The 20,996-nt window shown below is 34.2% G+C and overlaps 1 protein-coding gene across 4 annotated transcripts in view; it reads right to left on the bottom strand.

Moving 5' to 3' along the window:
- GNE (glucosamine (UDP-N-acetyl)-2-epimerase/N-acetylmannosamine kinase) overlaps window positions 1-20,996 on the bottom strand; it is a 93,002-nt gene that overhangs the window by 50,634 nt on the left and 21,372 nt on the right. Inside the window, exons 1-5 of one of the 4 annotated variants that reach the window (XM_074281752.1) lie at window positions 19,136-19,227; window positions 6,484-6,686; window positions 4,613-5,064; window positions 2,470-2,622; window positions 616-828 (exon numbers count right to left, since the gene is read on the bottom strand). In XM_074281752.1, coding sequence (XP_074137853.1) covers window positions 616-828; window positions 2,470-2,622; window positions 4,613-5,064; window positions 6,484-6,647 — 982 coding nt within the window. In that variant the 5' untranslated portion in view covers window positions 6,648-6,686; window positions 19,136-19,227. Of the gene's footprint in view, window positions 1-615; window positions 829-2,469; window positions 2,623-4,612; window positions 5,065-6,483; window positions 6,687-14,861; window positions 15,207-19,015; window positions 19,228-20,996 lie in introns of those variants that run through there. The other 3 variants (XM_074281751.1, XM_074281753.1, XM_074281750.1) reach the window with 3 other exon arrangements.

The raw sequence follows: 20,996 nt of genomic DNA on the forward strand, positions 1-20,996 counted from the left end.
AATTTATGAATCTACTAATAGGCAAATACACAGACTTTAGGAATTTTTTTACCTTTACCATAGAATGAATATTCTCTAAAACGGAGGAAAAATTGACCAACCTTTTAAATTATTTCTGCATATACATGACATTAGATAGTTGTACTATCTGTAAAAAGCAGTTAGTTCCAAAAGAATTATGTTTCTGGGTGGCCAAAATTCATATTATAGAGAGCTTAAAATGGTCTTTATGAAGGGCTGGAATGCTGATAAGTAAAGCAGAGCTAAAGAGTAGAGTGGGGTAGGGGTTTATAGGAGAGGAGATGGAGAGAACCAGCCTACATTCCTAAAGAGACTGAGAAGTAATGTTGGGTATTTAAGGCTAAGATAACACCAATGACAAGGAAAGTGGGTTCCTAGATTCAAATGACTTACTTAAAACTTGATTGTGCAATATTATGATAAAAGTTTAGTTATACCACATTAATGAAATCATTATGAAATCTACCATATAGGATAAAGTTATTGAGGATAGACAGGAAAAAAAAGGGTACCTATATTTCAATATAATTTATATATAAATATCTGTATAAAACAGATTTTGTAAAAAAAAAAAGTTAAAGCAGAGATGATTACCTGTTTCTCTTCCAATCTGTCGTGTTCCTAGATTGATTACAGGAGTACCAAATGCTCCCACTTCTCGCACCCCACAACTGCTATTGCCAATCATACATCCAGCATGAGCTACAAGTTGTATAAATTGGTCAAATGGTACATGTTTTACTGCTCGGAAATTGGGGTGATGCTCAACCCCCTTTTTCCTCATTACTCGAACCATCTCTTTGCTCCCTATGAAAAATAAGGCTTTTATTAAAAACCAAAATATTCATTTGTTTGTGAGCTATTGTCATTTACAAATATGAAAGCTACATTTATGTAAATAAATTGTTACTGATCCTTTCAGGAAAATCAATGTCTTAATATTTTTAGTCAACTGACTAATATATAATGTCAATCATCTAAAAGTTTAAATGAAAAGAACCTGGATTTTTCCAAAATCAGAAACAACAGAAAACAGAAAATTCAGAAAACAGAAAAAATCACAGCAAACACTTTTTTTCCCCTCCCTGAGGCTGGGGTTAAGTGACTTGCCCACGATAACAAATCTAGGAAGTGTTAAGTGTCTGAGGTCAGATTTGAACTCAGGTCCTCCTGACTTCAAGGCTGGTTCTCTATCCACTGTGCCATACACCTGCCTGCACTCTTTTTTTTTTTTTTTAAATAATACATTGTAAATCCTCAGATTAACTAAAAATTAATAATAAGAAAGCATATATTTAATAGCTTCTGGACCGTAAGTTTAGGGTTCATTCCCTGAGAGAATTTTTACTTGAACTCCATGGAAAAAGAGCTTCTCTATGTTATGCTTTTGTGTTTAAAAATTTAACTCAAGAAAGTGAGTGCCTCTAGATCTTTGGCACATAGAATTTCGAAGTTAAGAATGACAGAAAAATCACCTTGAATTTTTACAAATGAACTGATAATGAGAATATGTGTCATAATCTTTCATTCTTATCACTACTCACCAACTCTGTCCTTATTTTGAGAAATGGCATCAGTACATTTATTAGAAAATTATTTAATTGATACTGTGATACCATACCTGCCATGTTTCCCAAAGTCTATAAAACATGAAATCAGTATTAAAGTATTCAACTAAGCTCAAAAGTATCTTAGAGGTATAGCTGTGTTGCAAAACTCAGATGAGATAATGAATGTAAAACACTTTACAAATTTTAAAGGTTGAATGAATGTCAGTTACTACTATTATTATTATTATCAACCTACAGTCACCTAGCCTGTAGCTCATCCCCTAAGCATTCTACTACATTTTTGCTGAGCTCAGGCATTGTTTGCATAATAAGAGGGCTGATTAATATTTAACACAGGTTCTTTGGGGGGGAAATACACACACACACACACACACACACACACACACACACACAAACTTAGGTTCATATTCAAAGTTTAAGAATAACTCTTGTAAGCTATTTAGAACTAGCTCTAGCACATCTCTGGGTATAACTAACGTCAGCTTATAAGAATTTTTACTTAGATAAATGCCAAACCAGTAGGATTTATCCTTTTTCCAAGAAAGAGAGAATGGATATTTCTTTGGTTTTACTGAGAAATTAAGCAATTTCAAATTGCTGTGTTTCTTGCATTTTTTCTACTTACTACTTGCCAGGAGATGTTAGTATAATGTGGGTCTATAATTTGGAAAGATAAGGTAATATTTCATAGTCTTCTTTTTCCTCTTAAACTTATTTTAATCATAAGTCCTGAAAATAACATATGTCTAGGGATAGAATATACAACCCCTATTCTCAATGACTTTGAATAATAAGAGATTATATGAAAAAAGAAAATACATAGAATAAGCAGAAAGACTGAACTTGGCTACAATATTGCATTTCGAAATTCAATTACCTGCATCAATATTTGGAAATAGAATTAGCGTCCTTTTGTTAAATGAGATAAGTGCATCCAATGTTAGTTCAAACATTTTTATAGAATGTTTAATATCAGTAGTCACAGGATGCTGTAGTGCTACTATGTAATCTTTTGGTTTTACATCATCACCTGTGTAGAGAGAGTCAAATCACATTTTATTTTATTAATTTAAAATTAATTTAAAGATTTAAAAACATTTTTAAAGAAAATCAGAATATTTATGCATTTAAAATATATGCTGAAAAAAATTTTCACTTTGATACCTTACAAGATCCAATAAGGATTTTAATTAGAAAAAATAAAATTAAATTGAAAACAATTGATTAAAATCCAATCACACCAAACCTGGAAATTAAATAGTTTAACAGTTTTAAAAAGTTGTACTAGAATAATACAGGTTTAAAAAAAGATGTATTGCAGATTTATTATTATTTTAAATACTACAAAAGTCCTCAATAAACATTAAAATTAGGATAATATATTATTCCTAAAAAAGTTGGGAAAGCAATCATTAAAAATGTCAAACAAATCTTTAATATACTAGAGTTTCATCATAACGCAATTGATAGTAACATAAAATTCAAAGTATGATGGAGTCTTTTAGACCCTATATAATTAAATTTATTTTTTTTAATACCAGAAATATCTTATTCCTTTTTTCTGTTTCCCTTCTAACAAATTTTTCCCAAAATGTACAATATTGTGTGCAAAGGACAACAAGGCTCTTTCAGAGTTTTTTCTTAAAATATTTGCATTATAAAAACCCACCTGAAATAGCTTGAGATATTCATGTGATAATTTTGTATTAGTAAACACTGAAATGAACTATGTTATAGAATAAATATCTTATTGAATAAAGCAATATTTCATTGCAAATACTGTCAAATTCCAAAAGATAATTAGAAATTATCTTTGTTAAATAATGAGACTTAAGCTCATTGTGAATAATGATTATTTTATTCTTTGTACTGGTATCCCTAGTGCCTAGCAGAGTGTCTGGTACATAATAGGTGCTTAATAAATACTTGGTGATTAAAAGCAATCAACATTATGTACATTACATTTGGCTAAAGTTCATATACAAATTTTAGATTGGTAGTAAGTTTCTAAAGTGGGAAAGACAGGACAAATATATGATATAAGAATATATTGCAGAAAGGATCAAAAACACCAAATAAATTTGAAACCAGGAACTAAGTGAAAAGTAAGAAAGACAAAGGTCCATAGCATAACACCTTCTATAGTTGAGCAATCAATTTGATATAGATGAAATAAAAACAATAATAAATTGAAATCATTTAAGATTAGATGAAACTATTTAAATGGACATGAAAAAACAATGATGAAAAAAATAAAGAAGCATCTTAACTATAATGAAAATGGAATCATAATTTATGTTACAATATAATGGCCAAATATGATGAAAATTGAGAATCTGAAATTTGTAATTATATTTCCAGCACTATACAAAAATAGAAAGCTGCCCTGAGCTATACTTATCTATCTCAGGGGTTAGTTATTTATAAAATGGGAAGGCTCAATTTTTTCAGATGTTACTGTGGTATGAATAGAAATATCTCTTTTGTTTAGATTAACCTTTGATTCCATACTTACCCAAAGATCTTTTGATAGTTATTTTAACTTCTTGATTAGAGCTACCTATCAAGAGAGGGATATGCTGAATAGATGACCACTGCTGATTATCTTTTCTAGATATCTTTCACTAAATTAATAAGTTAATATTCTGCTTTGTAAGTTATGAAATGGATTTCAAAGTTTTCTAAACTTTGAAAACAACTCAAATTATATTCCTTACATCAAGTAACTTTTCAAAGTAATAAAATAAATATCTAAAAAATTTAGGAATCATGGCAAAGACTATGAGGTGAATGTTTTTGGTGAGTTTTATTAACTAAAGTTAAGGTCCTTGATCATCTGGTACATTGTATTATCAAACAAGGCTTATATTGGAACCAAGAAACCAATTCCAAAGCAAAAACTTACCTCTGTATCTTTGACAGATATCAACATGACTCAATCACTAAAGAGATTCATATATACCCAATATTTTCTAATAGAACAAAAGCAATATTATATTGATATTTTGTGTAATACCTACCTAACCACATACGAATAATACTCATGTAGTCTTTATTCTTGGCTGAAAGGAGTTTATCATATGAGGGGCAGCCTGCCAGAAGGATGCGGTCGTGATCTTCACACATAGATATCAGATGTTGTTCTGCATTTCTGGTGCAGCACACATGATAATGAGCCAATTTGGTTATAGCATGTCTAATAGAGTCATCTATGGTCCCACTTACTTCTCCACCTTCAATATGAAGAATACGAATATTCATCAAGGCAGCAGATGTAGCCACAGCCAGTGCATCAAATCTATCACCATGAACAATCATTATGTCAGGTTTCAGACGATTAAGAACATCTGGTAGCTTTACTAATGCAAGACCTACTGACTCCACCATGGCTGCCTCATCTTCACCCCTAACTATGGTGTGTAGCCTTGTATTAATGTCAAAATCATCTTGTTCAATCATACGATATGTGTTTCTAGGTAGGAAAGAAAGAAAGAATTCATTAGAACATTTATTTGAATTAAAGTAATAAGATATGAGAAAAGCAATACAATGACAAGCTCAGAATGGGATAAACACTTATTAAGAAAGCACAATCTTTGAAAAATTTAGATTTGAACCAGGGATCAGAAGAAGGACTCCTAAATCCTATAAATGTCTGTAAAACTGCAAACTTCTAGCTGACAAAGCTAATTCTCAGTGCAACATTGAAATATTTCATTTGAAAAGGATATCATTTTAATGAAAATTCTGGCTTTAAGAAGGAAACTGACTATGGATAACTTCAATTCGGGCTCATGGTCTCTCTGTCAGTAATAGAAATGCTATCAATTTTTTTATTTAATGGCCACACAAATTTAATAATTTCTTCAATTTTCTATTATGAGGCAAGTAGCTAAGAAAAATGCTTATATTTCTCTCTCTGGATGTCTCTTTTCCACCAAATTTCCTCTCTATCATATCTTAAATGTATGGAGGAATCTGCTCAGATTTCATTCTCTTACAGTCATTTATTACTGTTACTGCTACCTCATTGCAAAGTTGATTATTCTCCCTGAATAAATATGACATTTCACATGAAAAAAGTTTAACCACTCTCAAATTTCTTCTTGGTTGCTTAAGTATTTTTTAATGTTAAAATGTCAATGTCATGTTTTCATTAAAATAATTTAAAACAAATCATTTGAAACAGAATAAATTATATGATGGAAGTTTAGAGTATCTTTGGAAACTAAATGCCACTAATTTAACCACTAGAGATCATTAAATGACACATACATATTATTCAAAAACCATTTATTTTCAAGTGCATTTGTCAAAGGACGACTACAAATTTCTATCTTTTCAAACATTTTTTTCTAAATTTCTTTCTCCTGTCGTACTTTTTTCAAATTTAGGTCAAAATATGAGCCACATTTAACTAATAATTAATTGATCTAATTAATAAATGTTAATTGTATTGTACTTTGCTTTATCTAATACTTGAATTGGATTAAAAAAACAACTTGTCATATATTTATATTCATTATAAAATATTAAATTAATATTATACCCTTTAATCAAAATAATTCTCACAATACAATTATCATATGGGCTTTAGTATTATTATTATAAATGTAAGATCTTTAAAATATTACTTGAGCTTCCAGGCTTCAGTTTCCTCATTTGTAAAAAGGCAAGCTTGGTTTAGATGCCCCTTTGGGCTCTATGCATTTGTCGTATAGTATTAAGTTAATAGTACGCCCTGTATTCAAAGCTAAATAATGCTTAGTTTTCACAATCCAGTTATCATAACAGAATGTGCCATTAATAAGTATAACAATTTTAAAATCTAGTTTAAAATGCAATTCCCTCTAACTACATAAAATAATTGAAGGTATAGTCTCTAACTTACCCATAGTCATCTATTAGGTGAGATCCAAGTACTACTACATCAAGTTCAAAGAACTGAGGCTCTGCCTTAATACCAAACATGATAGGGGCAAGTTTTGAGTAATCAGCTCGGTTACAAGTAGCAACACAAACTCGCAGTTTTCGGTTGTTCCCATTCTTCTCCATGATTTTTTTTCGTTTTGAGAGATTCTCAAAATAGAGTTCCTAAATTTGCAGAAAATAAATGTTAACACTGTATTTCATACATGTCAATTTGTCTAATACTTCAACAGAAATAAGCTTATCATAATTTTTTAGAAATCTTACAAAACTTTAATACTGCCTAGAATAATTACTATTTTGTGGTTTTACAAGCTAACTTTTTAGATTACAAAGACAATTTATAAATAAGTTAGCATGATTTATTATTAAAAAGAATGATGTCTAAATTGCATTTCAGGCAACAGAGACAAATTTCAATATTTAGGACTAGATTTTTTTTTTAATTTTTAAAATGCCAAAGAATTATGTGATGCAACACACAAAGTAGGGAGACTGAACGTAACATAATCTAGCAATCCCCAGGTTTCACTTAACATCACCAGACCTTCCCTATTCACTCTTGCTTGCTGTTCATCCATTAAAAAAAAAAAACTGTCAACATTTACATAACACTTTAAAGTTTGTAGAAAATATAATATATGTTATCTCATTTGATTCTTACAACAAGCCGGTGAATAAAATATTTAAGCATAATCATATTACTAAAGTTTTTCCATAGACAGTTTAAAGTAACTTCTTCCTATATTTAAAAAATATTTTATCCTGGACTTAATTCCTACCCCCATAAATATATGCAACATAATTCATAATATGTATATAAATAGATGTAATATACAGTTAGCTGTAGAGATGGGATTTGAACTAAGGTCATAGAGTTCCAAATTTATCATGCTCTGCACATCAAATTGTAGTCCAAAAGATTGCTCCCCAAAATTATATCCCTATAAGGGAACTTTATGTAATAAAGGCTGTTGATTACTGTAAAAGATTACTGAAGAACAATGAAAAAATAAAACTATCACTCTTTGCAGATGATATGATTTTATACTTAGAGGATCCTAGAAAATCGTCCAAAAACCTACTGGAAACAATTCACAGCTTCAGCAAAGTTGCAGAATATAAAATAAACTCGCACAAATCATCAGTATTTCTATATATTACTGACAAAGCACATCAGCAAGAGATAGAGAAATTCCATTTAAAATTACTATAGACAAAATAAAATACTTGGGGGTCTACTTGCCAAAACAAGAGCAAGAAGAATATGGACACAATCATAAAACACTTCTCACACAAATAAAATCAGATCTAAACAATTGGAAAAAATATCAATTGTTCATGAATAGGCCAAGCCAATACAATAAAATGACAATTCTGCCTAAATTAGCCTACTTGTTCGGTGCAATACTAATCAAATTGCCAAAACAAGAACTAGAAAAAATAACAACAAAATTCATCTGGAAGAACAAAAGGGCAAGAATATAAAGGAAATTAATGAAAGAAAAAATACAAAGGATGGTGACTCCACAGTATCAAACCTAAAACTATATTATAAAGCAGAAGTCATCAAAACCGTTTGGTATTGGCTAAGAAATAGAGTGGTTGATCAGTGGAATAGATTAGATACACATGACACAATAATCAAGGCCAATAGCAATCTAGTATTTGATAAATCTCCAGCTTCTGGAATAAGAACTCACTATTTGACAAAAATTGCTGAAAAAACTGGAAAATAATATGTCAAAAAATTGGCATAGACCTACATCTCACACTCCATCAAAATAAGGTCAAAATGGATACATGATTTGGGCATAAAGGATGATACCATAAACAAATTAGGAGAAAAAGGGATAATTTACCTATGTGATCTTTGAAGAAGGGAGGAATTTATGACCAAAGAGGAACTAGAGAAAATTATGACAGGCAAAATGGATGGTTTTGATTACATTAAATTAAAAAATTTTTCCACAAACAAAACCAACAGAAACAAGATTAAAAGGGAAGTACAAAGCTGGGAAAAAATCTTTACAACCAGAATGATAATGAGATCTTTATAAATATATAAAGAACTGTGTCAAATTTATAAGAATACAAGTCATTCCCCAATGACAATGGTCAAAGGATATGAATGGACAATTTTCAGATAATAAAATTAAAGTCATTTATAGTTATATGAAAAAATACTCTAAATCAATAGTGATTAGAGAAACACAAATTAAAACAACTCTGAGGTGCCATCTCACCCCCTCTCAGATTGACTAAGATAATAATAAATGTTGGAGAGGATGTGGGAAAACTGGGACACTAATGCATTGTTGGTGGAGTTGTAAAATGACCCAACCATTCTGGAAAGCAATTTGGAATTATGCCCAAAGGGCTATCAAACTTTGACCAAGAAGTGTCATTACTGGATCTGTATCTCAAGGAAATCATAAAGGAGGGAAAAGAACTCACATGTGCAAAAATGTTTGTAGCAGCTCTTTTTGTGGTAGCAGCAAATAATTGGAAAAGGAACGGATACCCATCAATTGGGGAGTGGCTGAACAAACCATGGTACATGAAGGTAATGGACTATTATTGTTCTATAAAAATGATGAACAAGCTAATTACAGAAAAGCCTGGAAAGATTTACATGAATTAATGCTGGTCAAAACAAGCAGAACCAGGAATACACTGTACTTAATAACAGCACGAATGTGTGATGATCAACTATGAAAGATTTGATTCTTCTCAGTACTTCAGTGGCGCAGAGGAACCCCAAAAGCCTTTGGACAGAAAATGCCATCTGTATCTAGAAAAAAATCTAAGGAGATTAAATGTAAATCAACACATGCTATCATCATTTCTTTTTTCTGTTTTATTTATGCGATATTTTTTCCTTTTTGCTCTGATTTTTTCTCTCCCAACATGATTCATAAAACAATGTGTTAAAAATAAACTTACTACAATAAAAAACTCTTTAAAAATCATCAATAATAGTCTGATCTAAAAAATATACAATACCAAGAATCATTCCTCTGATATGTTCCAAATCTGTTAGGATTCTTACAAGATGCTAAGTCACTGGAATGGATATAATTATCTAATTTAGCACGGTACTTAACAATTCTCTAGTTCAGAATTCACACCTTTCACATCTTTAAGAGAGCATACTTTTAAGGAGCTCCCACAAGCCCATTCTCTGGGAAGATATAAGGAGCCAGGATTCAGTGGGGAGAGTCAGAATCTGGATCTAGTCAAGGAGAGGACTTCCTGGGAGAATTTCAGGGAACTTCAGGAGAAGACTTTGGGAGATTCACAACTAGGATTGACTTCTGGGAAACCCACAATCCCACATCTTAGAGGCAGAGTCTGATTCATTCCTACATCTACCTTAGTGCTGGCTGGAGGCTTTGGATTCAGAGGGAGCTAGAAACTGAAGCTGGCTGGAGACATTCTGACAAGAGCTCATCGGGGAACCAAGGAAAGGGATAGGCCTTTATTAAAGCCAACCGGGCCCCAGGAAAAGATTCAAGACTTTGAAGGACACAATAAAGGATCTGGATTTTAACTCCTGGCTGGATTTGGGATTATTGAACTGAACTGAAACCAAGGCTGCCTCCAGAAGTTCCCCAAAGAATCCTGCTCCTAGAGAACGATTACAATTTAGAGAGACAGAGCATTACACAAAGCAATAAACAGTATGAGAAATTTAAATTAGAAACAACGCTGAGATTTCACTTCGGGACATATTAAGGGTCAGAAATGAAAAAAAGATGGAAACACACAAACATATCATTAGTAGAGCTGCAAATTAGTACAATCATTCTAGAAAGCAATTTGTAATTATGATAAGTAACTAAAATGTCCATGTCCTTTAATCCAGAAATCTCAGTGCTCATCATATACTCCAAGTTCATTAAAGAGTAATATTCTCCTCTAGAATATAATGTTCTCTGAGAGCAGGTTTCTTGGGGGGCTGCCTTAGTTTCAGTTCAGTGTAATCATACCAAATGCAGCCAGAAGCTAAAAGTTCAGATCCTTTATTGTCTGCTTCAAAATAAGCCTCTAAGAAAGCTAACCAGGCTATCTCTCTCCTTGGTTCAGAGAGCTCTTGCTGCTAGTCCTTTGTCTCTTCCAGTTTCTGCCTATATCTCCCTCTGAATCCAAAGCCTCCAGCCAGCACAAAGGTGGAAAATGGAATGGATCTGACTCAGCCTACGAGAGTGGGATTGTGGGTCTGGCCCTGAGAGCTTCTTGCTTATATGCTGTACACTGGGTATACACCAATCATTATATCACAAAGAAACCATTATTTGTTGTAGGATTAAATCAATATTAAACTAGATTTAACCATTGTCTCCTCAATTCTTTTGTTTGAAACAAGAAGCTTGTTTCAGGTTCTGGCCCATAACATCTCCTTGTAGGATCAGATCAATCATACTGAACCATGCTAAATTAGATGATTATTGTCTCTATCAATTCCACTGTCTTAATACCTTGTAAGAATCATAACATTAAATACTGAAAGAAAAATCATCTACACTAGAATATTTATAGTATCACTTTTTAGAAACAAAGTAATTATGTACGGAGGAAGAGCCAAACAAATTGTATTCATGGATGTAATGGATTATTAATATTCCATAAGTAATTATGGGTATATGTAATATATATTGGTCAACCTGCCATCTGGGGGAGGGGGTGGAAGGAAGGAGGGGAAAAATTGGAACAAAAAGCTTGGTAATTGTTAATGCTGTAAAATTACCCATGCATATATCTTGTCAATAAAAAGACATAATAAAAAAAAGTAATTATGGGTATAAAGTATACAAAAAACCATCTGCATGATCTCATGCGAAGTAAGCAAACCAGAAAAACAGTGTACACAATGACTATACCAGCAACATATTAAGAGGGGGAGGGAGTAGAATAAGGGGGGATTATAGAAGGGTGTGTAAATCAACAGAAATGGGATAGAGTGTATAATGGGAAAAGAGAAAGGGTTAGGGCTAGAGAAAAGGGAGGGATCCTTGAAAGGGCAGTGGGTTAAATAATAACAAAGGCAAGGTAGCAGGTAGAAATAAAGCACGGGAATCTGCAGGAATAGGAAATAAAAGATACACAGAAACATAATAATAATGATGATCAGGAGTAGAATTTATTAGAAAAAAAAGCTAAAATAGATTTAATCAAAAGAGAAAAATAGAGAAATCATACTACCTGTCAGTCATATTAATCAATATTATTTTAGACTATTTAAAGTAAGTAGTATACAATTGGAATATTGCTGTGGTGTAGGAAATGATAAGATGGTAGGTTTATAAATATATGGTAAGACAGACTTATGAAGGATGATGCTGTCCATTTTCAAGGGCAAACAAGCATAGTATGGCCTTATATACATAAATGTGTACATACAATATATTGCATGATTATGCATGTATAAAAATATATCTGTCCTTAATTGTAGCCTTCTTAGGGAAAGTAGGAGGAAGGAAATAGAAAAAAAGAATAAAGTAAAAAGTGTACAGCATACAGCAGAGAACAAAAGCAAATCTACAAGGAAGCAAAGAAAAGATGGACAGCTTTGAGCACAAATGTATAGTATTTATTAGATAAGCTTTCTTGAAATGGTCATCTATTTTCTAACATTTTGAATTCTTTCTTATGTTCTGCTATATACATATAATTGATTTTGTTTTCTTTTTCTTTTTTGTATTTACATTTTAAATAATTAAGTTTTTAAAGAGAAAAATAACTAAAGTATCCACAAACTCTTAACTCAGCAATGCCATATTGAACATATAATACAATATCAAAGACCAAAAAAAGGTCTAATATATACCAAAATAAATACAGCAACATTCTTTGTACAGAAAGAACTACACACAAAGTAAGTACCTATTGAGTAGGAAACTGCTAGGAAAAAAGCAAAGCAAAACCATTATGGTTTATGAATGTAATGGGATATTACTATGCAGTAAGAAAAGACACAAAATAAATTTAGAGGAACAAGAAAGATTGTATGTCCTGATGTCATAGTAAAATAAAAAAATAATCAATAGAACATAGGCGATGACTGTAAAGCTGTAACTGAAGTGATCACTAAAAGGGAGCTGAATTCTATTTAGATAATGGAAAAACCAATGAAGGTCCCAGAATGAAACTACTAAGCAAAGAGGCAGGGGCTATAATAAATAGAAAATATTATGTTTTCACTTGTGATGTTTCCTTAATTGCTTTTTTTTTGTCACAGAGAAAAGTCCAATGAAAGAGATGAAATTATTGTGATGTACAGATGAAAGATTTAAACAAAATATATATTTCAAAAACAAAGTTTTCCAAATGTTGCATGTTAATATTGTTAATATATACTTATACTTGAAAGGGGGGAAGGAAGTAGACAAACATTTATTAAGTATCTTATGTATCAGATGCTTTACAAATATTATCTTGACTGAGCCTCACAACTCTAGGAAGCAGGTATTGTTACCATCCACATTTTCAGTTGAGGAAACTGAGGCAGACAAATTGAGTGATCAAAACTCATAGAGCTAATAAGTATCTGGGGCTAAATTTGAACTCTCATCTTTTCTTATTTCAAGGTCACTGAAAAACACGATACACCAAGCTAAAGATTAAAAAATACCAATAAGGAATGTAGCATAAGGGAGCACTCAATGCCCACTTTAAGCTCTCACTTCTGAATATGGAAGTTAATGACAGTATAAATTTTTCTGACAATAGACGAATATCAAATTTTGCAACACTGGCTGACAGCTAGGTCCAACTACTAAAAAACCCCACTAAAAATAACTTGCAAGGTAATATATGTCAACCAACATATTATCAACAGTAATTGTTTTGATCAGAAATATTAGATATTATTAAAGAAGAAAAATGCCATGAGAAGACAAATAAAAAATGCATATATTAAATGCTAAAATTATTCTGGCCAATATGTTTTATTTGAATGAATTAGTCATTTTATGTTTACTATGGAAAGTAAAACAATTTATGCATTTATTGGTCAAATTTGTTTTTTACGTCCCCCCCCAAAAGTAAACTTAACTTGTTAATGCTATGTTATTTATTGATTGTTAACTGGGCTTATTGAACTTACCAAATAGTTATTTTTTCATAATTAAAAGTGATCGAACCAACCAAATCCAGTTGAAATAAAATGATTTTGAAAAATTGTTTTCATGAATATGAAAAAGCTAGGATTGAAAGACATTTTTTTGAGAAACATTATTATAGGGGCAAGTGGGTGGCACAGTGGATAGAGCATCGTCAGAAAGACTTTAGTTCAAATCTGGCTTCATACACTTAATACTTCCTAGCTGCGGAACCATGGGGGGGGGGGAGAGACAGAGACAGAGACAGAGAGAGAGACAGAGACAGAGACAGAGACAGAGAGAGAGAGAGAGAGAGAGAGAGAGAGAGAGAGAGAGAGAGAGAAAAGAAAAGGTATTATATGCATCTAAGATATGAAAGTATAGACTATCTTTACTTAAATTCTGGATTAGAAAATGAAAAAGAAAAGCTTAAAAAATTAATGCTCTTAAAACCTAAAGTTTGATCAGTGACAGTACACTGAAATTATTATAAACTATCTTGAACACTCATACAACTAAAGTTAATTTGGGATCATTTCCAATTAAATAAGTGAAATTCATGCTGTAAAATGTCATAACTTTCATGTTTCAATTCTTCTATTAGGATTTTCAGCTTCTACATTAATTCCCATTCATTTTTCCTCTATGTATCAACATGGCAAACACAAAAACAAGAAAATTGTTCCCAAATGAATCAATTTTATACCCTGCTGAATAGCCTTGCCATGCTGAAGTTAATAAACTTTTTATTCACTATTAAATGACCGGTAATTTCTTATTTTATTCCAGGCTTGAACCTGAATCGCCAAACTACCCTGAGTCAAACCCAATTTACAATAACTTGGCAATAGTTAACACGAATGAATTGGAATGACCTAAATTGAAGTGGGGAAAGGTGATGTGGAAAAAGAGGAATCCAACACGATTAGACATTCTGGTTGGGACCATGAATTCCTGGGTTTCTGTGATTATGGAGGTGGTACTTTTGGCTATGGCAGCTAGAGAACATAAACTGGCCAGAAAAGTCTTTAACCATCTCTTTTGCTTTGTGTTTTTTTTTTTTTTTCTCATAAGAATATAAGAAAAATTCTTCAACGAATATCCCTATTCTCGATAGTAGCAATGTAAGTTTAAAACATCAAAGCTAGGATGAGTTCCTGTAATTTGAAGAGCCCAGCCCTGGCCTGGCTGGCCAAAACCCTTAAGGTTGCTTGAGCCACGCTTGTGGCTTTCTTACCTCATTTGTGGAGGACACCAGTCAGAAACAGTGGAGTCCAGGAATAGGGATGAACTGCCTTGGGCCAGGACGGAGGGTCCAGGGCAAGGGGCAGGAGTAGGACAAAGCAAGAGTGCTCACACGCAGCAGCTCCCATGGGCAGAGCAGCTACATACAAAGCACAGACAGGCCCACCTTATCCCCTTGCTTATTGTAATCTGGAACTGACAAGGACCCTCGGGTTCCCATCATGATGGTACCAGGAATCACCCTCACCTCAGCAAGGACTCTGAGGACCAAGGGTAGAACACTTTGTAGGTGTCTTGTCTCCAAGGACAGGAAGAATGTGAACAATCCACCCATTCACTGCAGAATGAGACGGCCGCTCAGCAGAGGCCTCGGAAGAAAATATTTGTTCTCCCTCCTCCCAGGGAAGGGAGGAAAGAACATGAAGTACTGTGTAAGCAGCAATGTGGAGGGCCATTATCAGTTCCTGGTTAGGATAAGTTAAGGGCTATATTGGGCCTGAACCTAAATCCTCTGTTGGCCATGCTATTGGTGGCCAGAAAACTGCTTGCTGCCACTGGGCCAAACACTGTAACTTCCTCTTCACCTAAATGTAAAAACCAGCCCATGAAAAATCAGGAGTTCTTCCATCAGTCTTGTCACATGCTTCGGATAACTGTCTAAAGAATCAATGCTACCTTCTTGCTGAATATGCCATGATTAAGTAAACTTCCTATTTTGATTGCTTGATGATCTAATTCTCATTTTATACCAATTCTGTATCTGAGCAACCTCATTAATCCAAATCGGGTCTGGCCTATGACATGTACCAATTTAATTACACTATGGTACCTAAATTTAGCTTAAAATTCCCCTTTGGTTTGACAGTAAGCTGCTTTCAATTTTTTTCTACTATAAACAATGCATCTATGAATATCTTTGATGAATTCATTGGTTTTAAATAAAAATTTCAGGATAGAGTTAACAATGGAATCAATGGGTCAGAGGGTATAGAGTTGGGGGGGCAGTTTGAGATTTTCAGTAGATACTGCTAGATTATTTTTTTAAAATACAGATTTGCAATCATCAATGAAAATAAGGTATACTTGATTCTCTATAGAAGCTTGTACTTGATTCTTTGAAAATCTGCCAGCATTCAGTTTCCTTGCTTTTAAGTATCTTGGGGAAGTTGACAGGTATGAAGTAATACTCTGAAGTATTAGTTTCCATTTGTTTCTCATTAAGTAAAGCATCTTTTTCAAATAATTATTAACACTATGTTTCCTCTTTTGAAAATTTCTTATATCCTTTCATACATATATGTATATATGCACATACACATATATACTTGTATTATTATTATTATTATTTTTGTTGAGGCAATTGGGGTTAAGTGACTTACCCAAGATCACACAGCTAGGAAGTGTTAAGTGTCTGAGGCCAGATTTAAACTCAGGTCCTCCTGATTTCAGGGCCTTTCTGATATTTTATATATATGTACACACATATATATATATATACATATATATGAAATGTATGTATTTCAGGATTTTTATGTCATATTTGCCATATTTTAGCAATCTGTTAACAAAATATTGCCATATTTTAACAATCTAAATTTTTCATCTGGCTATACTTCTTTGGGACTTCTTTGACTGACTTTTCTCCATCATGTCCACAAGCTGAGTACCTTCCCTCCCCTTATTCTCAGACCTTCTTTTTTGAGTTTCTTTTTGTGTTCTGTCTTCCCTAATAGATTTTAAAATTCTTGAGGGCAGGAGCTGCTTTTCTTTTTTAGTATTTATATCATTGGCACTTAACACAGTGTACAGTAGGCATTTAATAAATGTTAATTGACTATTATTATTTTTAAATTATATTGGTTTTGTTGTAGAAAATTTATTTTAATGTAGTTGAGAAATCTAGTTTTTTAAAAATTATTCTCTCCTATTTCTTAAATATTAAAAAATAACTCCCTTATAATACAAATTTTTATGTCCTCCCCCACCATGTTTTTGCTAATTTAAAAAAAACTGTTTCTAATTCAGTGGGAATTTACTGAAGTATAAATATAACAGGATGTGAGGGATGAGATTCCCTCCCAAACTACTAACCAATTTTCCCAGTTACATTTATTAAAATAATGGCTTCTTTTTCCAATGAGTTTATCAAACACTAATCTCTTCATATTTTACTTGAATGTCTTATACATTTCACAAGTCTATTCTTTTTTTTTTTTTAACCCAGGAACAGATAGTACTGCTAATAATAATGCAAATGTTTGTAAAATACTGTAAAATATAAAAAAAATCTTAAATATAACAGTATAGTATACAAACATATATTTATTATGGAAATCTCTATTGTGAAAAATTAGAAATAAAATTAATGAAATATTTCTCCTTCTAGAAGAAATTTGAATTTCTTTGAAACTTCGTAGAGAATTGTGTGGAGCTACTAAGAGATTATATATCTTGCTTGTAATCTCCTCTTTGCTTGCTCAATATGAATTATTATGTATTCTTTTTGAAATAATAATAATCCAAGAATGGATTAAAGTGACAAGTATGACTATTGGTCTCCATTAGGTTATAACATGAACCCAAAAATGGACATTAATTTTAAAGGACAGAATTTCAATTAGATAACAAGAGAAATGGTAGATTTATTTATTCACCTATTCTTTCCACAAAAATTTGTAGAGGCTACTCTAGGTCAAGTTTTGCAATGACCTCTGATCCTTTCCCCCAAGGACCTTATAATTGATAAGAGATATAAGATATGCATCAAATTAATGAGAACAAAATTAAAATGGGTATAAAAGTTCTAAAAGCTTTCAGATAAAGGAATAACTTTATTGTGTTATTACCAACAATACTAGAACATTACATAATATTATGTTAATAAATGCTGCCAATATAAGCTTGAGCACGAGGGAGGATGTGAAATTTTCTTCCCTGTGTATCTTTATCTTCAAAATAATATTCTAGAGGAAATAGAGTCTCTCTGAAGAGAGACTAACACGGTGGGTAAAGAATTATACTTTCTACCGTAAGTCCCCTGGTTACTTGGGCCACAGATGTTATAAAGGCCCTTAGAGACCGTCTAGGAGAGTGCTTTCATTTTACAAGATTAAGAAACTGAAACCCAAGAGGAATAACGTATGATTTTCTCAAAGATCACACAGGTGGTTTTTTTTTTTTTTTTTTTTTTTTTTTACCACTAATAATGAGGGTGACACAGGAGGTCACTGACAGTCCATTTATGCCAGTAGTTAGATCCTTCCTTCCCCATCAATGACTAAAGTGACATCATTCATTCTAATCACACAACTCCATACCATTAATTCCACCAACAAAGCCAGTCCCTTTACAAATCTGTATCAGATATAAAACTTCAGTCAGCAACAAAACTTTTTTTACATACATCCTAGGCAGCACAGTGGGGAAAATGCTAGAACTGAGTCAAGAAGACCCGCCTAGAACAATTCCTAGCAGCGAGACCTTGAGCAAGTCATTTGACAGTTCTCAGCACGTTTCCTCAGATGTAAAATAAACGCAATAAAAGCACTATCTCACGGAGTTCCTTTAAAGATCAAATGCAATAAGATACGAAAGCACCTTTGCAAACCCTAAAGAGCTACATAATTGTTAATTGTTTATTATTTCACTCAAAGTCCTTGATGGGGGGTGGGGGGGAACACTACCCGGTCAGTCACTTTTCCCTAAGCCAGGCCAGATAGGAATCCCCTCCCCAGGGGGTACCGAACCAGCTCCCCAAAGTCCCTTCGTTATTTCATTATTTCCTTTCCTACCTGCACCTTTCCCCCGCAGGCCAGGAGGAAACGACTACCTTTTGTTTGCAGCTGCGTGGTCAGTACCCCAGGCCCTGAATGGGCTTTCCTTTACGCTCCATCCCGAACTGGGCAGTGTTGGAACAGGGACCCAGGAGCTGGCCGGCACGGCGGCAGGCGGGCGAGCAGGGGACCGTTAACTGCACCCCTTCCCTCCCGCCCGTTCTGCTCGCCGGAAGAAGCCGAGGCTAGGCAGGGTCCGCGCCCGCCGGAGGCCGCGCCACCCTGAGGCCGCCGCCACCCCGGGGGACAAAGCGAGGGGATGCTGCTTCCCCGGAGTCCTCCGGGCTCCGGGCTGCCCGCCCCCGGCTCTCACCTAAGCAGCAGTCCCGCTAGCTTCCTTTTGCCCACGGCAGCTTCCCTTTCCCGGGTCCAGGGGGAGGCGCGCCTTATACAGCTAGCCCCCGACGAGGGAGACAAAGAGAGATAACCGGACCTGCAGCAGAGGCGGGTCAGGCGGCCACCCCGGGCCTGACAGCTCCCGCAGACGTTCCGGGCTCTACTAGAAAGGAGAGAATTCCCACGCAAGCACTGACGTCAGCGTGGCTGGGGGCAGGAGGAGGCGCCGGGCGGGGGAGGAGGGCCGGGCGGGGTGCGGGAGGGAGGACGTGCGAGGCCACTTTGAGCAAGGTGATTGGTGCTCTCTCCCGTCGGGCACCGCCTTTCCCCGCCCCTTCCCAACGGTTCTCAGGAAAGCGGCGGCCTTGAGCTTTGTGGGGCTGTTTCTCAGTCGGGAGTGCTGCTTCCAGCTCGGCAATCTGTGGCCGAATGCTCGCCACCAAAGTGTGACTCAGAACCTCAACAAACAGAGATCATCTCCCAACAAGCCAGGCTTTCGTATTTCTGGAATCAATTAACATATTTTACAACTTATAACTTACATACATACAATTTAGATATATGACAATTGCATTTACAACTTCAAATAGTGCGACAGAGAGCCGTTCTTTCCACCTGGACCTGGGAGGGGAGGAGCCAGAGTTCCGTCCTCCTCCTCCCTCCTCCCCCATCTCTTCCCCTCCCTTTGCCCACCCCAGTCTCTGCTCAGCCTTGAACCTGTTTCTGGGAACTCCTGCGTAGGCCACACCCCTGCCCTCCCCTGCCTCTTTAGTCTAGAGTTTGCCAGGTTGTTCCCGTAGGCCGGTGACATAATCTTATGGCAAAAATCTTTAAATTCTAAAAAGAAATTTTATTGCTTTAATTCTTGGAATAGTATGGTAACAAACATCATTTTTTTAAAAAAAGTTTTTAAGTAGAAGCTGAAATTAAATGTAATTAATGAATTAATAACGATGAAATTAATTGTAATTAAATTCTGATTATTCCAATAATTTAAAGCAGAATTCCACTAAAAGGAGAACTTTTAAGATGATATGGTCATATTAGGTGCATAGATAAGGTTTTTTGTTTCCTTTAAGTTTCTCTTGTAAATAAGAAATACAATTTAATAAAATTATACTTTTATGGAAAAGCTTTAAAAACTGATTTGTGATTTCTTAAAAAGAAAGATTAAAATAAAATCAGATTTATAATCCCTAAGTTCTGGAATGCAGCATCTCAGGTTTACAACAGCCCATAGAGACTAGGAAATTTTGCGATAATCAAATCATTATATCCCGAGTTCCTCCTTCCGGAACCCAAACTTAATTTCTTTAAATAATTGACAAACTAGCCACAGTCAGGTCCTTCAGTCAGGTCAAGTAAAAACTGATTACTTTGTGGATCAATATTTGTTGAGTATTAAGTATATCCGCAGTGTTCCTTTAATCAAACATGTAGCTTCTGCTACATGCCAATTCCACCTCTGAATAACAATATTAAATATTGTTTAAATATTTAAAATTTAAATTTAATATTTAAATATTAAAAAGTAAATAGCATTTTGAAGTTTGCATTGACTCACAAGATGTCCCAATATGTTACAGCTGTATGACCCTGGATCTAACCTTAGCGTTGGCAGCAAATTTCTAAGCCTATAAACTATAGCTAATGATAATAGGATTTTAATTCAGGTCTTCCAGACTCAAGATGGGCACTCTATCCAAAATTCCACCTGCAGTTTATTGGTTAGAGAACTAGGCGCAGAGCCAAGTCTTCCATTGGCATCTGGCCTCCCACACACATTTCTGGCCTGTTTTTTTACTTCATTTAACCTCTAAGTGCCTCCGGCAACTTTTTAGATTTTAAACTGAAGAATTAATCAACCTTTCTCTTCTTTAGCGTCCTCTGGTCCTGGAATCCCTCTCTGATTGTGTAACAAGGGCTAGGCAAAACTATGGCTGTGGGGAGAAAATTTT

This window comes from Sminthopsis crassicaudata, chromosome 1, assembly GCF_048593235.1.
Source record: "Sminthopsis crassicaudata isolate SCR6 chromosome 1, ASM4859323v1, whole genome shotgun sequence".
Lineage (NCBI taxonomy): Eukaryota > Metazoa > Chordata > Mammalia > Dasyuromorphia > Dasyuridae > Sminthopsis > Sminthopsis crassicaudata.